Consider the following 17,525-nt stretch of genomic DNA (forward strand, 5'->3'; position numbering starts at 1 on the left):
TTCTAATAAGTAACTTTTATGAAATGCTATGTTTTGAAAAGGTTATACATTTCCTAATGAAATCTCTATATTTTGGTACCTGGTCAGCCTCTTTAGATTTTAAAGAAAATGTTTTAACTATTTTATAATTTAGCATAATTCTTGCTCTTAGTTTCTCACAAAACCAATAAATGTTTTAGAGGATGATTATATTTTTATTAACATGAAATTTTAAAAACAGCAATGACTGTTTTACAATTTTCTCTTTTCATTTATTGGTGCAGGTATAAGACAATTTTAAGTATTATTATATAAGTAGACGGTAGGCTCTCAATGAGATTGAATATACCCCTTCATATACATCAGATGCCAACAAATGCTTCAGAAATTCATGGTAAGAAACAATAGGAATATATTGTTATTCTCTCAAAAAAGCATGTAGTCATAGGCTATGGACGAATATATTAAACAATAACAACACATGTCAAATACTTCATTATTGCTATAGTCAATTCTCATTAAGACTATTGAAATGCATTCAATTCTCATAACTTCTTTATAGTTGACTAGGCACAAGTCTTGGAGAGTTAAATTAGTCTTCCCCGATTACACAATAATTTGAGCATAGTTCAAACTTAATGACTAACAATTATGGTGTTTTTGTTTGTTTTCTTTTGCTATATTGTTATCTTGGGTTTTTGTTTGTTTGTTTTGGTGTGTGTGTTTATGTGTGTTTGTGGTTTGTTTTTTTTTTATAAAATACTTCATCATTTCACCAAATCAAGTCATCAGGAAACAAACATTTTATGAACAAATGAAAAAGATTTTGCTCGCTATGAACAGGACTCAAGTATTCAGAATTTTAGACATTTTTTCCAAATCTAAATAATTTCTGCTTTCATTTACAGACTGTTGGTCTGGGATGTTGAACAGCCACTTAGATAAGAACTGAAGCTGACTTTCAATTTGTTAGAAAAATTAGGTTTGGCTTTGCGTACTCTATTCCTTGTCCAAAATGAACTCCACTTAAATTATTGTGAGAATCTTGGATGTTAGATTCAATCATAACAGCAGCTGAGGTCTGATTTTGTTAAATCTACTTGTCAAGGATCAACTGACTATCATAAATGGCTCCTAACAAAGTCCATGAAAAAAATTCTATTTCTTGACACAGCACTTGAATTTTTTTCTTCACTCATCAAATACCACATGAACCAAGGTAATTTCCCAGAACAACATATGCTTTTGCTATAGCTGCAAACCCCACTCCTTACAATAACTTATAATTGTTTACTCATATACATTTACATTGTTAGGACATAAGCTTTAATTAAAATAATACCACCAAGGAAATACAAGTTTGTCATTTATAAAAAATAAAAATTTGTTTTAAAGAATATTATTAAGTATTAATATGATAAAAAAAAAATATTAAAACAGGTTGCCTGTTTATCAGGCCCTAAATATTTCTTTTAGGATTCAACATACATTTTTCCTCTCTTGGGGCAATGTAATCTTTGCAAGAATGTTTTTCTATTTACAGACATGTTGGGCATCATAGTATTATGGATTGTTAGTTTCAAAAAACATAAACACTTATGTTTAGTATGACCTAAGAACTTAAATCCAATTATTTATAGCTACATTGTAATACTTTTTTATGACTTATAAGATAAATGTGATTCTCTAATTTTGTTCATATTTTAATTATGTTGCTTAAATACTATGTATAATTTTTTGTAGTTTTTCTAGTTCTGATACATGTATTAAATTCTATGAATTTTATTTTGCCATTTATACAAACAATTTTAGCTTATGAAAACAGGAGAAATAAGCATATTAATAATTTAAATCAAACTGCCATAATAATATTACAACAGATGCTAGAACAAGCTTTAGAAGAAAAAAAAAATCCATTTTCCCAACATGTCAGAACAGAAGCAAAGGATCATGGCTAATGACAAGAGTAATAAACTCATATTTCATATGCAGTCTATCACTGTGTTCTGATTCATAAATATTACTTATGAAGTAAAAGTTGAAGTTGGTGGATTTTTTAGTATGGTCAGGTTATAAAACAAATTTATAGTCTCTTATTATTAAAAAAGAAAATAATTAATGTTAAGTTTGAAGGATACAATGTAGTACATATAATCATATATATGATTATTCCTAATGAGTATACAAATACATATGCTCTTACAAATTTATATTATGCATAAATAAAATTTTAGAGGATATGAATTTAATTTGTTTGATGTGATAAACTTTGTAAAATGAAGAATTTTATCTGTTGTCTATATTTTGTTTCTACAACTCTAACTGAACTATAGTACCTATTGGAAGTCCAACAAATATTCATAGGTTATGATCCATCTTGATGCTTGTCCACACATAACTCAATATTTGCTAAAGAGTGCTGTTTATTTCCAATGTTTGCCAAGCATTGCTATTTCATATTTTAAATTTTATTTATTTATTTATTTATTTATTTATTTATTCACTTATTTTTCAGACAGAATCTAATTAGCTTGTGGTTGTCTTGAAATCATTATGTAGTGCAAGAATGACTTCAAGATCCTCTTCCCCATCTGTCTTAGTCAGGGTTTCCATTGCTGTCAACAGACACCATGACCAAAGTAACTCTTATAGATGACAAGATTTAATTGGGCTAGGTTGCAGGTTCAGAGGTTCAGTCCACTATCATCAAGGTACACAGGAGGTGAGAGTTATACATCTTCATCTGAAAGCCACTAGGAGAAGACTGGCTTCTAGGCAGCTAGGAGGATGGTCTTAAAGCCCATGCCCAAGGCCACATCTCTTAATAGTACTACTTCCTAGACCAAGCATATTCAAATTACCACTTTCCACTTTCTGGCCCCCATAGTCTTGTTCAAACACATGAGTGCTATATTTAGTCATAGCATAATGAAAAAATTACTTGATACAACTTCAAAAGTCAGCATAATTTATACCAGTCTCAACAACATTAAAAGTCCAAAGTTCAAAATCTCTTTTGGGATTCATGTAGTCTCTTAAGTGCAACCCAGTATAAAGCCAAAAATACTGTACCAAAGCAAGACAGAAAACCAGCTGGGCAACTTGAAAACTACATGTCTCTATGTCTGATATCAAAACACTCTTCAGATTTCCAACTCCTTTCATCCTTGTTGACTGCTGCTGGCAGTTCTGTAATTTTGCAACAACAAACTTGTGGGGCTGGTTCCACCCCTTGTTAGCAGCTTTCCTCAGCAGGATATCCCATGGTTCTGACATCTCTAACATGCTGGGTTTATCCAAGGCAAGTTCAACTTTACAGCTTCTTGTTCCAGTGTCTGGGAGCCACACATGATCTTCTGAGCTCCTACAAGGGGCCTGGGTCACTTCTACAGTTCTGCCATCTGTAGGACTCTAGGCTCTGGTTGACCACACTTACTGCTGCTGCTACTCTTGCTTGGATGGTCATCTCATGATAGTGTCATATCCAGAATGATGGGGTCGGTCCTCCACTGCAACTGAGGCTGCAGTTTCATCAATGGCCATCTACAGCCTCTCATAGTGACAAGTTTCAGCTGCTCCTCATGATTCCATACCACCTGAGTGATTCTTACTCATAGCCAAGTACAGTTGGAGCTCAAGCTACAACCTTGCCTATCTCTGGAACACAGCTTCTTGTTCTTTCAAAAAACATTTCCCAGAGGACCTCACCTAAGCAATGCTGATTATTTCTTCTTCTTCTTCTTCTTCTTCTTCTTCTTCTTCTTCTTCTTCTTCTTCTTCTTCTTCTTCTTCTTCTTCTTCTTCTTCTTCTTCTTCTTCTTCCTCTTCTTCCTTCTTTTTCTTCTTTTCTTCTTTTTCTTCTTTCTTCTCCTTCTCCTCCTCTTCCTCCTCCTCTTTCTCCTCCTCCTTCTCCTCCTCCCTCCTTCCTCCCTCCTCCTCCTTCCTCCCTCCTCCTCCTTCCTCCCTCCTCCTCCTTCCTCCCTCTTCCTCCCTCCTCCTCCTCCTCCTCCTCCTCCTCCTCCTCCTCCTCCTCCTCCTCCTCCTCCTCCTCCTCCTCCTCCTTCTTCTTCTTCTTCTTCTTCTTCTTCTTCTTCTTCTTCTTCTTCTTCTTCTTCTTCCCCAGAGACTTACTCTCTCTTTCTTTTTATTGGATATTTTCTTTATTTACATTTCAAATGTTATCCTCTTACCCAGTCCCCAGCCCTGGAAATTCCTTATCACTTTCCCCCTCCTCTAGCTAACCAGCATCAATTGTCACTGTAGTCTCCTTCTCCTCTTGACTATAAAGCTAGGGCCAAATAGCCAAAGCTGTTGAGTTCTGCTGCTTTCTGGGGTTGGAACATGTCCTCCTTGTTATATTACATAATCAATTTATGTTCTAGTGGTCTCCTTTATTGCCTAAGATTGGCTGTATTGCAACTTGCCTTGTAGGTTGATCTTGAACTCAGAGATCTGCATGGCTCTGTCCTCTGAATGCTGGGATCAAAGGTATGTACCACCATACCTGAATTTAAGCTTTTCTCTATTTAAAACTTGTTCTATACAATGTGGCATTGGACTCAGAGATCATCTTGCCTCTGTCTCTTGGGATTAAAGGCTTATTCAAATATGCCTTGACTTAACATAGCTGGATGGGATCTTGACCCTAAGATACCATTCCCTTGATCTGTTATCTCCTTTAACATAGGATTCAGCTCCAATTAACTTGCTGCTCTACCACTATTATTTGAACCATACATTTTATATTTTTCTTTTCTCAAGCTTTCTCCTTTTCATTAAAACATTCTTCATAAGACTAAACCATGTAGCAAAGTCTCTGTTGGGCTTTTTTTGAGACTTCTGCTGTCAACACAATTAATATAAATCATTTTATTTTAGCCTTAGGCATACTCTTCAGACAAGGGTAAAAAGCAGTCACTTCCTTCACCAAAATACCATAAAAACAATCTGTAGGCCACATACTGAAATTATTCTCCATTGAAACCTCTTGGGCCAAGTCTGCACAGATTAAGTCACTCTCAGCAATAAATTCTTCCATATTCCTACTAGGGTGGCCTGTTAAGCCCCATTTAAAGCATTCCATCACTTTCTAAATCCAATGTCCCAAATTCTACATTTCTCCTATGGAGAAAACATGATCAGACCTATTGCAGTAATATTCCAGTCCCTGGTACCAGCTTCTGTCTTCGTTAATGTTTCCATTGCTGTGAACAGACACCATGACCAAGGCAGCTCTTATAAATGACAAAATTTAGTTAGTGTTGGCTTACAAGTTCAGAGATTCAGTCCAATATCATCAAGGTAGGAACATGGCAGTGTCTAGGCATGTGCAGTGCAGGAGCAGCTGAGAGTTTTGCATGTTCTTCTGAAGGCACCCAGGAAGAGACTGACCCTTCAGCACTGAGTGAACCTTTAGCACTAGGAGCCCTCAAAACCTACCTACACAGTGACAACTTCCTCCCACAAGGCCACACCTACTTCAACAAGGCCACTCCTTGGGCAGAGTGTAATCAAACAGCCACATTATCCTCCTGTTTTCAAAGTGTTAAGATTCTAGGCATTGGTCTCTACACAGTGCTAAGTTTCAAAGGCATGATTTGTTCTGTGACTGTGAGACAAGCATTCTAGCTACTTAGCTACAGCTTCAGGACTTTGTTATGTCTCATATTGGCTATGGAATTTTAGATGAGATCCCCATCCTTTCACTTATATAATAATGCTTATGATGCTTCATTTTGATTGTCAACTTGTTTGGATTAAGAAACAATTAGGGCACTGCACTAATGGGAGATGCCTTTGCTTGTGATGGGATTTTCATGGACTGGACCACAGACTGCACGAAAGTGGGAAAAGAAGGAACCACAATGAACACAGCATGCACCACCATCTGCTTCCTGGGCAAGGACAGAACATCACCAGATACTTCACACTTTTACCCCCATGTGTCATTCTTTAATACTATAAGTACTAAAACCATCAGCCCAGATTCACTAGTCCTCACTAAGTTGCTTCATGACAGGTATTAGTGCACAGAAAATGGAAAAATTAATAAATGTTGTTTTCCTTTTCCTTGACTTTTTTCTTGTTTCATGCTCAAAATTCATTGTCTTCATACAATCTGAACTTAAATAAGATTCCTAACACAAAGCTAAAATAAATCAGAAATATACCTTCCCTTATGATATGTAGGCTTATTTGGTATGTGTATATTTGATTGTGTCAATGACTCATACCTACCAAGCATCTGCTGACATGAAAGGTATAGGTTTTCAGGGATTGATGCTCAGACTTTTGGGGAATGAGCTGTCTACTCATTTCTCTACTGTTCTTGTTTTCTACAGCATATAATAGCTCATATATTCTCCACTGTTCTTTGTTTTCTCCAAATTTTTTCAATTTAGTAAGAATCACATTTTCCTATTTAGTAATTCTTTTAAGGGATATTTTTTAATGAAATTATTCTTCTTTTAAAAATATGTATTTATTTTATGCATATGTAGATGCTCTCTTCCCGTACACCTGCATGCCAGGAGAGAGTATCAGATTCCAGTATAGATGGTTTTGAGCCTCTATGTGGTTGCTGGGAATTGAAATCAGGATCACCAGGAGAGCAGACAACGCTTTCAATTGCTGAGCCATCACTCTAGCCCATAAATGATTCTTAAGTAAATATCACAGTTTTAATATTCAGCATCTCATTTTTCTAACCTTGAATGTATGCTCCTTCTCTATCTATGCCCTCAGATATTGTCACATATTATGCTAGTTCCAAAGCACTTAGTTGCCTTGGTTCATCATATTTCCAATGAAATGAATACCCAGTGAGTCTCTCTTCATGATAATAGGAGAAATTACCTATTTCCTTGAAGCAGGAAGTTAGAGTAGGTCCCAGATATCTCCCCAATTTTTCTACATCACTGTCATACTTTTAGGAATCTCTGAACTATTATTATTATGTTATCCAGGCAACTCCACTTTGTCGGGAAAAATTAATATAAATCACATCACCATTAATGGTGTATGGCAATCTACAGACTCAACTTTCTGAAGGTTACCTCCTGAATTTTATCAAAATAATTCCACCATTTTTTTAACATAAGGCATGCACCTAAGAACTTTGGTGAATTCTAACGTTCTTGGATTTCTTAAGCAGAAAATCTAAAGCACAAAATAAATATTTTAGAACTTCCCAGCTGTCAGTAATAGCAATGTGATTTCCAGGAAACCTTTTAGGAACAGTGCAGTTTGGATTTATAATTACTTTAACAAAACATCCCAATTAAATGGGCAACCCATGAGGATTATAGCAGCTCTCCAAGTCACTGCTCATTTCCACAGATTAAACCAACTAGTGAAAGAAAGAAAAGCATCAGAATACAAGAAAGGAAGAAGGAATGACTGTAAAGTCTGGAAATGCCTCTGCTTAGGGACTCAAAACTCAGAGTCATGGTCAGGAATGCATCTCTTTGGGAGTCTCTAGGAGACTTGGGAGTGGAGATGGTTACATAGCAGGTATTTGCCAAGAGTGCTAATGGCTTCCACTCCTTTCACTATGTAAACCAGACTTTCTATTTTACATGTTTTTCAAAATGACTGTTTCCCAGATCAAAGCAATTCAATGTCTTTTCAATGTCTTCCTCCTCCTCCTTCTCCTTTTCCTTCTTCTTCTCCTTCTTCCTCCTCCTCCTCCTCCTCCTTCTTCTTCCTTCGAATAATTTCCACTCAAAGCTTCCCAACATTAGCTCTGAAAGCTGGGGTAGAAGTCATTTTCATGTGATTTTATAATTTAACAATTTACATTAATTATTGAAAATGAGATAAATATTTTAAAAAAGTATACTTTACTTAAATGTTTATAAAATTATGTATGCGTGAACATGAGTGGGTGTATTGTGTATGTGCATGTTTGAGTGGATACTGGATACTGTTCTGGTGACTATCAAGTTGGTCCATTCATTGATAGAATTATTTATATTAAGGGTTAGACATTTATATTTGAATGATGCAATGAAAAGAAAATCAGAAGTCAGCTCTAATTTATTTTTAGGTCTTAACAAAAAATCATCTTGGATCAATAAAATGAGAAGCCTTTAAGACCAATATATCTAACATTTTATAGTTAACAAAACACTGACCCATAGAGAAATCAGAGCTTGCCTACTTTCTTATAACTAAAATTTCTAAACACTGTTCATTTGCATTATGCTTCAAACAATCTGATAAATGTTTGTAACATCATTGGATCAAGAAGTACCAGTTTTTCCAGCATCCTTTTCTTCCCTCCCTCCCTTCCTTCCTTCCTTCCTTCCTTCCTTCCTTCCTTCCTTCCTTCCTTCCTTCCTTCCTTCCTTCCTCTCTCTCTCTCTCTCTCTCTCTCTCTCTCTCTCTCTCTCTCTCTCTCTCTCTCTCTCTTTCCTTATTTTTTTCTAGAATTGTTTCAGCAATAATCAAGAAGAAAACAAAGAAAAAATTTGAACTCTGTTAGGGTAAGGGACGGCAGAAATACTCTTTCACAGAGATGGAAAAACAGTTTGGTGGTTAAAAGAACTTTGTAACTTTGCAGAGGACTCTGCTTTGCTTCTCAACACCCATATTGTACCACAAACACCTGTGCCTCTACTTCCAGGGCACCAGATGCCCTCTGAAGGCCTCCGCAGGGACCAGACATGTAGTACACACATATATATCATGCATGTTGGCAAACTCCCAAACACAGAAAATAAAAATAATCCTTTAAATGTCTAACAATCCACATAAATGAGTATAATTTTTTAGGACCAGTTATGGTTACAAGAATATTTTTTAAAAGGCATGATTTAAAATATTATTTGAGAGCCTTTCTGTTTAATCATACTTGTCAAAACACCCTCTCCTTAAAATACCGTTTCTGGTTCTACTCATTTTAATGAAATAGTTTCCAGCCAGTGCACAGATTATCTATGCATCAGTAGAGCCTTTCTTACCAATTTCTTGTTTGTGCTCCCCATGACTCAACACACTAGAGGTTCTTAATTACATTTCCTAATGCTCCCATGAGAAGTGAAATAAGCCAAATGTAAGGAGGAATATTGCATGGAGAAGAGAGACCAACTTAGAGGTAGAATGTGGAAAACTCAATAACCATACGCCTTTAATATGACTCTGCTCATGAGAACGACATTCAGATTAATGCTTATGCCTGAAGTATGAAGTGGATTATATGGAGAAGACACAAGTATGAAAGAAGGCATGTAATTGAGGAAAGGTTGTGCTTCATCCAAGAAGCTGTGATTTTCTACATTGGACCCACTTGAAATTTGATTCACTTGCAGTCAGGGAAAGAGCGTATAAGTCAAGTGCAGAGGCCTTTCCTTTCTGGATATTTTATAGGACCTCTTGTACCTCTGCTCCATTTATTTTCACTCCTTCCAGTAAGAGATATGGCCTCTGGGTTGGGGTAAATGATATGATCTCACTTCTTAGAGTCGTTCTCCTTGAATCACCAGAGCTCATAAATTTCCACCTACATCTACAGTTGTGGGGTCAGTGGAGACTTCGCACTGAGCACTGGGCAAGGATTCACAGAAATGGGCCTTGAGTGCAAGCTTTGAGGTCCTAGCTGACCTCATCAATTTAGTTAATTTTAGGTTGCTATAATTCTTTGAACTCAAATGAAGAATATTTACTTCATGAACATGGATGAGAGGATTCAAAAAAGAACAGTACAAAACTTTGAATACTCTTCCTGATAGAAAACAGAAAAATTAACCCTGCTTGTAACCTACAATTATGGAAATAAAGCAGAAGATAGCACTCAAAATTATAAGTCCAATTGCTCTGATTTCTTGGCAAATGCTGTACTAGTTTTAGGACATCAGATTTCCTTTATGGCAGAAGATTGCTGTCTGATATACCCACATGGCTGCTCCTCATTTTTTTTAATAGTCTGGACTACATTTTTACCTAATCTGAGAGATTTTTTTCCCGTAGGAAGTGATATACCATAGTCCTTTATTTTTTTTGTCTATAATTCTTTCTTTTTCTTTTCTAAAAATTATTTTTATTAACTTAAATGATGTGTCTGTTTATATATGTGAGTGGCTATGTGAGAATGAATGGATGTGCTATTAAAGGCAGAAGTGTTGGATGCTTCTGGAGCTGGAGTTTTAGGTGACTGTGTGTAATGTCGGTGATGGGGTATAGAGTCTCTGTAAGAGCTGCATATAATCTAATGGTTTACCATCACTTCACCCTGTTTATTATATATATATATATATATATATTATATATATATTACTAACCATGTCTAGCTGAATAAAATGCTCTCCTTTGAGAGCAGGCATTTTATTGTTTTGCCAGAAAAAAAAGAACTATTCTAACACAATGATACGTATAAACTATTCCCATACCTATTAATGAGATATGTACCCTGTGAAATTGGGCTCTGTGACAATTACATAACACTAGTCAATAGTTTATTACGGTTATTGATGTGCAAACGTCTAGTGTTGGCCTAATCAATGTTAGTGTTCAGCAAGTACATTTTAGTACTTCAGTGCCATCTTTTCAAAATATAATTATTACTGTAATACTCCTTTACAAATTAATGATGATTTTAGTATAAATAAGATTAATTTAAAGAAAAATCTTCATATTTTAAAATTTCAAAACATTCAAAATCTGGTCAAAACAGTGTCGTTAACTTGTGTACAAACTTAATAATGTGTCTCAGCCTTAATTATTGTTTATATTCTGTGCTGCAACATTATGTTGCTTATGCTCTAGTAAACCCTGCATTTGTTCACTCTCTGCCCCTTATACTCAATTACTAATACCCACTTTATAGGAAATTATCATTAGTCTTTCAGTACTAGTTTTCTTTTTGCTGGTGATGCTTTTGCTAAATGGTCTCCATCTGTCGACTATGCTAGCCTCTAACTCACTCTCTTCCTGAGTTATCCTGCCAAAGAATGTATTTATACTCAGTCATCAAGATGACAAGCTTTAAGTCTCAGTTCTAATGTAAAACTCTCATTTCTCATTTATGCACCTATAAGCGTTGGCTTTTGGGATACTATAAAATTCAACCTGATTTACTCTTTCCTAATGGTTATCTACAATGTAGCCTTTTAGGTCTCTGTTATACTTTGAACAAGAAGGAAAAATAAATATGTCTTCTTCTACAGTATTTGATCCTCAGAGCAGCACACCAGGTTTTTTTGGAGCATGTTATTGTAAATGAGTCTTTCAATGGATATTTTGGTCTGTAGTTGAAATGGCACCCAGATGCTGTGTGTGTGTGTGTGTGTGTGTGTCTGTGTGTGAGTGTGTGTGTGTGTGTGTGCACGCACACGTGCATGTGCATGTGAAGATGTGTGCGTGTTTGATTCTCAGCTATTTGGAGAGATTGTAGGAGTTTTATTTCTTAGAGTCATGTAGGAGGAATTGAATCACAAGGGTAGATCCTGAGTCTTCATCCTGCTTGTGTTGTGCTGCCTGACTGCTGTTGCAATGTTGCCAGCTCTTCTGCACCTTCTCTCGTGCTAATGTTTCCATAAGAGCTTAGAACTGTAAGAGAGAACAGGTCCCTTCTGCTTTAAGTAGGTCCTTTCTGGGCTCCATTTGAGGACTATGCTCACTCTCCTCATGAGTTAGCCTGCCGAGGTCAAGGTAATAAGAAAATGAAACTATACAGTCGGTCTATCACCATTGTGGAAAAATCATCTGCCCATTTTTTTTATGACACCACAATTGTTTTAATTAAATCAAATCTGAACCATAAGCAGAACAATGGCTTATTTTAGAACGAAAAGACAGAAATGATAGGTAAGAGAGTAGAAAAGAGTTCAAGTACCTAAGAGAAAATATTTGAGTTTATTGGAAAAAAGTACATTAAGAACATTCTTATTCTCCACGGGAAGGAAAAAAGAGGAGGAACGAAAAAAGGTATATCATTTTATCCTTTATTTTTCCTCAGATAATTGTATGTCGAACTGTTAGTACGAACTAACAGTTTCTCATGGATCATTATTGTTTGATAAAATTTTCAACACATAGCTGGAGTTTAATTTTAATTCAATTTTTCCTGGTCTTAGTTTTGAATGCCTAACAGATTTTCATTCCTTATTTAGTTTTATTTTAATCTACATTATGTGAGGCATCTATGTATTTTATGACTCGAGCTTTATTTCTCATTCCCTTTACTCAGTTTTCTTAAATTTAGTCAAGAACAATTTCTCACCTGATTTTTTTATGGTTCAGGCTTGTACTTACACAAATTTTATATAAACCCTTAACATATAATCACACATCAAACGGTGTCAAATATAAATGCTAGTAGAGGCAATTAAATATTCAAATTATGCAAAAATGCCACTTATGATGAGACCCATCATGAATGTACAGTCATGGCCATGAGACTATTTTTAGGCATTATTCTGGAATGTTCAGGAATGTATTTTGTATGGTTGTGCATCTGAAGATAGTGGTAAAACAAATACTTTTTTTTAGAAATGAAGTTTATTAAATATTCTTAGAAGACCAATGAAACTGAGGTTACTAAGAACTAGAGAACTGAGGTCTTACCATCTAAATCATTCTCTGGGGTCTCCGCTGTGTACCAGTTGGAAGGTGGTCCAGTACCATTGACTGTCATGGCCGACACTTGGAAACTGTACTGACTGCCTTTCTCCAATCCTATGAAAAAAAAATTTCCACCAGAAAAAAAAATTACCAAACAGCAAGCATTTCCAGATGGGTTTCCAAAGCTTTAGAAAATTATGACTATAATTGTTATGATTTAAATATTGTGATTGTTTTGATAAGTATTGTTATTTTGATTACAAGAGGAGAAATAGCATAGCAGGAACTGAAATTATACCTCATAAATTTTAAATTTTTGTGCATTTTTTTCAGTTTATAAAAATGTATCGTTGAAAAGAGCCTCAGGGTAAATGCAGAATATAAAATATGAATGATGAAGAAATAATCAAAAATAGCAAGAGTCATTTTCCTCACTGTTCTGAGGAGCCCTGCCTATAAATCACAAACAGTCAACTTAAAAATTTATGCTCCATCATTCATTCAAGGTCAGTGATTATGTTCACAGGAGGGCAAGGAAGAAGAAACCAGAGCAAGTGAATTTTAGTAGAAAATAAACACACTTTCATTTTTTAAAATTCTTCTCTCATATATTACATCCCAACCAGAGCTTCACCTCCCTTTCCTCTCCCCAGTATCTCTTCTTACCTTCACTCTCTCCCAGATCCACTTCCCACCATATTACTTCCCTCAGAGAAAAAAGCAGGCCATCCCCCGCCCCCCAGACACATCAACCAAACAGAGCATAACAAACTACCATAAGAGCATGCAGATGCCATTACATCAAGGCTGGACAAGGCCAACCAATAAGAGGAAAAGAACCACAATAGTAGACAAATGTCAGTGAAACACCCGATCCCATTGTTATGATGCCTACAAGACCATCAAGGTACTCATGCATAACCTGTATGATTGGAACCTACATCAGATTCCTATAGGCTTGCTTTTCTTTACATGACTCTATGAGTCCCAGTCAGTTGAATCTGTGGCCTGCGATTTTGTAGCCACCCTTCCAGTATATTTTACTACAGGTCCCACTGTAGAGAAAATGTGGCCAATCTCAATAACTATTTGGGTGCATTATATTATATTGTATTATATATTATATTATATTCCAGCCACAGTACTGTCATGGAAGATTATTTTAGAAATAACAGAAATATAATTTCTTTTACAATTACAAGAGACATAAAGATGAAATTAAATCATGAAACATTTGCCATCATCCATGAATTAATGTTCTTGTGGCAATAGGATTAGTCACTTCAAGAATAAGTTCCTGATATGAATGGTGAATTTGGCCCAATTTTTTTTTTGTAAATTTGCTTGCATTTTCATATTCCTGCGTGGGATAACTTTCACCATGTACTGGTACCATGCTGCCAGGGTTCAGAATCAGCTATGCTTGTTTATTAAGCACCCAGTTAGTACAATCCCACTATAATAGTAGAGATGTATAAAATATATTCTACACACATAAAAAATGTCATAGTGAAACTCAGTATTTTGTCAGGTTCCTATTTGTTAATACTTTTTAAAGAAACATGGGTCATTGTTAAGAAAATGAAAACTCAATGTAAATTGCCTAGTTTTTTTTTATCTCAATTAGTTAAAAATCTCTTATAGATATTAGAATGCTGCCTGATTTGTTTTCTATTTTTCCTCTTTGATATTATAATACAATGCCACTATTTCATATGAAATGTTAAGTAAAATGGATTACTTTGGGATGATGCTTATATTATTTGATCATTGTATAGATTAACCAAAAAATGGCCAAGATAGTTTCTGAATTCCTCCTCATAGGGGATAGTGTCAATCAGATGATATTTAAGAACTGATATTTCAAAGCTTACATGTAAGCTACACATATGGAGAAATCTATTTGCTAAATTAGTCCACACAAACGTTTGGTAGAGATCTTGTTTTCTACAGAGACTTCTGCTTTTACAAATTGGATAAGCACTGTACCTGAATTGCTATTGGTGACTTATCATTGCTAGCACTGATATGTTCACTATGTACCCATAAACTATACTACAGTGCTTGGTACTTTGACTATTTTTATGTAATCACCCCTTGACAAATCCACTAACACTGTATGTACACAACAATAATTAATGCAAATGAAATATTAGATTAAAATAGAACATTCGACACCATCATGGGTACTCTAAGACCTTCGGGAACATGAGAATTTTATCACCCCTCAAGAAAACTTATAATCATTTGATTTTGCTACTCACTCATAAACATTACTGTTGATTTTTAAGAAGAGGTATTGCAGTGGTTTCCAAAGAAATTTTAGGGTCAATAAGGAGAGTGTTCCAGGAAGCCATGTTTACCCAATCATGGAAAGTAATGGCTTTTGTAGAGGTCTTTTCTGAGACTGAGTTGAAATTCACCAAAAGTATAGTTTCCCGTGTTAGGGAGAAATTTTACCACCCTTTTGCTCACAATGCATAAGCAAGCAGTGGTATTAATCTTCTGTGCAACAACTCCTCTCCAAGGCCATCATCTGTGACCACTCGCCCTCTGTGCCACCTGGGTGGACTATGGTCTCCACTGATTTGGAGCACTAATCAAATGTTTCCAGACACAGATCTTGTGGATGGTGCCTTGTTCCCTATGTAGTCTTAAGTTATGGATATTGTTTAAACAATCACACCAGGAGAGGTCTTAAGATCAGACTTTGGGTTTCTCTGAAACAGAATTTCTACACTTGGATATAAAGTTCTGCTTCAGAGATCCACGTTTCATTATAATTATCTCAGACCACTCTTCATGAAATGTAGCTCTGTTAATAAAAACAAAAACAAACAAACAAACAAAAAAAAAAAAAAACTAAAAACAACAACAAAACCCAGAAAACAAAAAAGAAGGGTATGGGCATCGTGCATCATGGAAGTTCTACAATGTTGGGTACCATGGTGAAGCTCAGCTCAGTCCTCTGTATGTCTGTGAGTCTGTGTAGGAGTCCAAAGGCTTTTAAGAATTAAAATCATTCTGAAGTAAGCATTGCATTATCTATCGTGAGTCAAAAAATTCTATCATTAAACAGAGAATCCCTGAGTAGTGTTACTCTTCAAACATGGAGCCTTTAACCATTATAATTTCTCTCTTTGATTTCTAATTTTATACACCATATGGTGAAAGATGGTATATCTTATTCAAGCAGCATGATTTCTCTCATGCTATCCTTGTTAGAAAATTGCTATGCTGTTCCCAGTTTTCAGCCCATAAAATACCGATGCATGTTTATCATTATCTTTAGTCTATATTGGCCATGAAATATGAGAACTCTCTTAAATCCATTGTCAAACAACCTTTCCAGAAGATCACTCAAAAATTAAAAACATCACTTTCAAATTTAGTTCATATGGGTTTCCACAAGACTGGTGACTGCAATTTGACGTCCTTGTTAGAACTATGAATTACCTTGTTATTGCAGATGTCTCATTATCATAGTAAAAAAAAAATAGAACACAACAAAAACACCTGTCTAACAAATACAGCTTTGTAAATAAAAAAACGCATTTCTACCCTTCAATTATACCATACAAAATGAAAGCATTAAAGCATTTCCAGTTTTCTCACATCCAAATCAATACATCTATATATGTTCCAGGCATGGAAAACATGGGGTCAAATCCTGCACATTTTACAACACTGTGGACTTATATTGAAAATCAATGACTTTACTTACTAACAATAAGGATACCAGATTCTAGATATGTTATGGGGGAAAGCCTAAACCACAGTAAATCTTTAAGTGAACAGTACTTGCTGGCTCCTTGATGCTTTTGAAAGCATGGTCAAATTGTCTAGAAAAGTAACAGGTGATCCTGAGTATGAGCCATGGGATACGGAAAAGAAAGGCAAAAGCTCTTTCAAACAGGCTTTGCTGATGGTTTTTATTACTTCTGTTCAAGCCCAAAGTGAAGGATGCATGACATTTCTGAGGCTAACAGCAGATGTGATTACAAATTTTTTTGCTTGTATCATGTTTAAATTCTTGAAAGTATTTTACTTATTTTTTGCCACAAAGATGTAATGGTGGGAATAAAAGCTACATTTTTAAATCCAGATTCTTTCAAACCTTTAAAGAGGCAAATCGTTTTAAACCATTCTGAAAAATAAACTATTTAATTCATATTATGTCTTTTCATTGGGCAGTGGGGTAGTAAGCTGGATTAGTGATGGGTCAGATGCATTTATAATTCTACCCGGTTCAGAGAAATAAAAATGTAGAGATGAATTATTTATCTTTGAGTACATGTTATTGGAGGGTGCAATTTAAAGTGATTGGGCTAGAGGGAAAAATAACACAGATTGTAATGGCTTGAATGGTGTCTTCCCCAAATTTGTACATAGCATGAGTATCAGCATTCAACAACGCTTGCAGACATATCCTTTAGACATAATGAAATCATTCTGGATTTAAGAGAGCACAATACAACTGAATGATATGTAAATCTTTAATGTGTAACTTATTACTTTTTTATACCACATAACTTTCAATAAATAAGATATGACCAATTTTTTTTAAAAAATCTATTAACTAAAGTTATTTATAATTAAAAAATATTTTCTAGGAAAGTAATATTCTAAGGTAAATTATTTTTTGATTAAAAGTATTGCAAGAATGGAATTATACATTAGAATTAAGTCCTAAAATTTGGAAAACTGGCTCTGTATTTTACCTCTGTGGGAAAAAATTGAATTCACAACACACATATGCTTATGTGCATGTGCATATAATACATAAACAGTGCTTCCCATGACATTCTAGGGTGTTATGCAGAGAATGGAAGTTCTTGTTACTCGTGTGCTTCCTGAATATACTGCCACTTTCTTTTATCATTGTCACTACAACGAAAGAAAAATAATCACTAATTTAACATCTGTTTCTCCATTTGTAAACAAGATTGAACATTTAACCATGTGTATTGGCAATTTAGAGTGTT

General features: G+C 35.1%; 1 protein-coding gene across 1 annotated transcript in view; it reads right to left on the reverse strand.

The window, feature by feature from the left end:
- Dcc (DCC netrin 1 receptor) overlaps positions 1-17,525 on the reverse strand; it is a 1,083,530-nt gene that overhangs the window by 174,853 nt on the left and 891,152 nt on the right. Inside the window, exon 14 of the mRNA XM_021150630.3 lies at positions 12,544-12,654. Coding sequence (XP_021006289.1) covers positions 12,544-12,654 — 111 coding nt within the window. The remainder of the gene's footprint in view (positions 1-12,543; positions 12,655-17,525) is intronic.

The sequence above is a fragment of the Mus caroli genome, unplaced genomic scaffold (genome assembly GCF_978045245.1).
Source record: "Mus caroli unplaced genomic scaffold, Mus_caroli_1 scaffold_19, whole genome shotgun sequence".
Classification (NCBI taxonomy): Eukaryota; Metazoa; Chordata; class Mammalia; order Rodentia; family Muridae; genus Mus; species Mus caroli.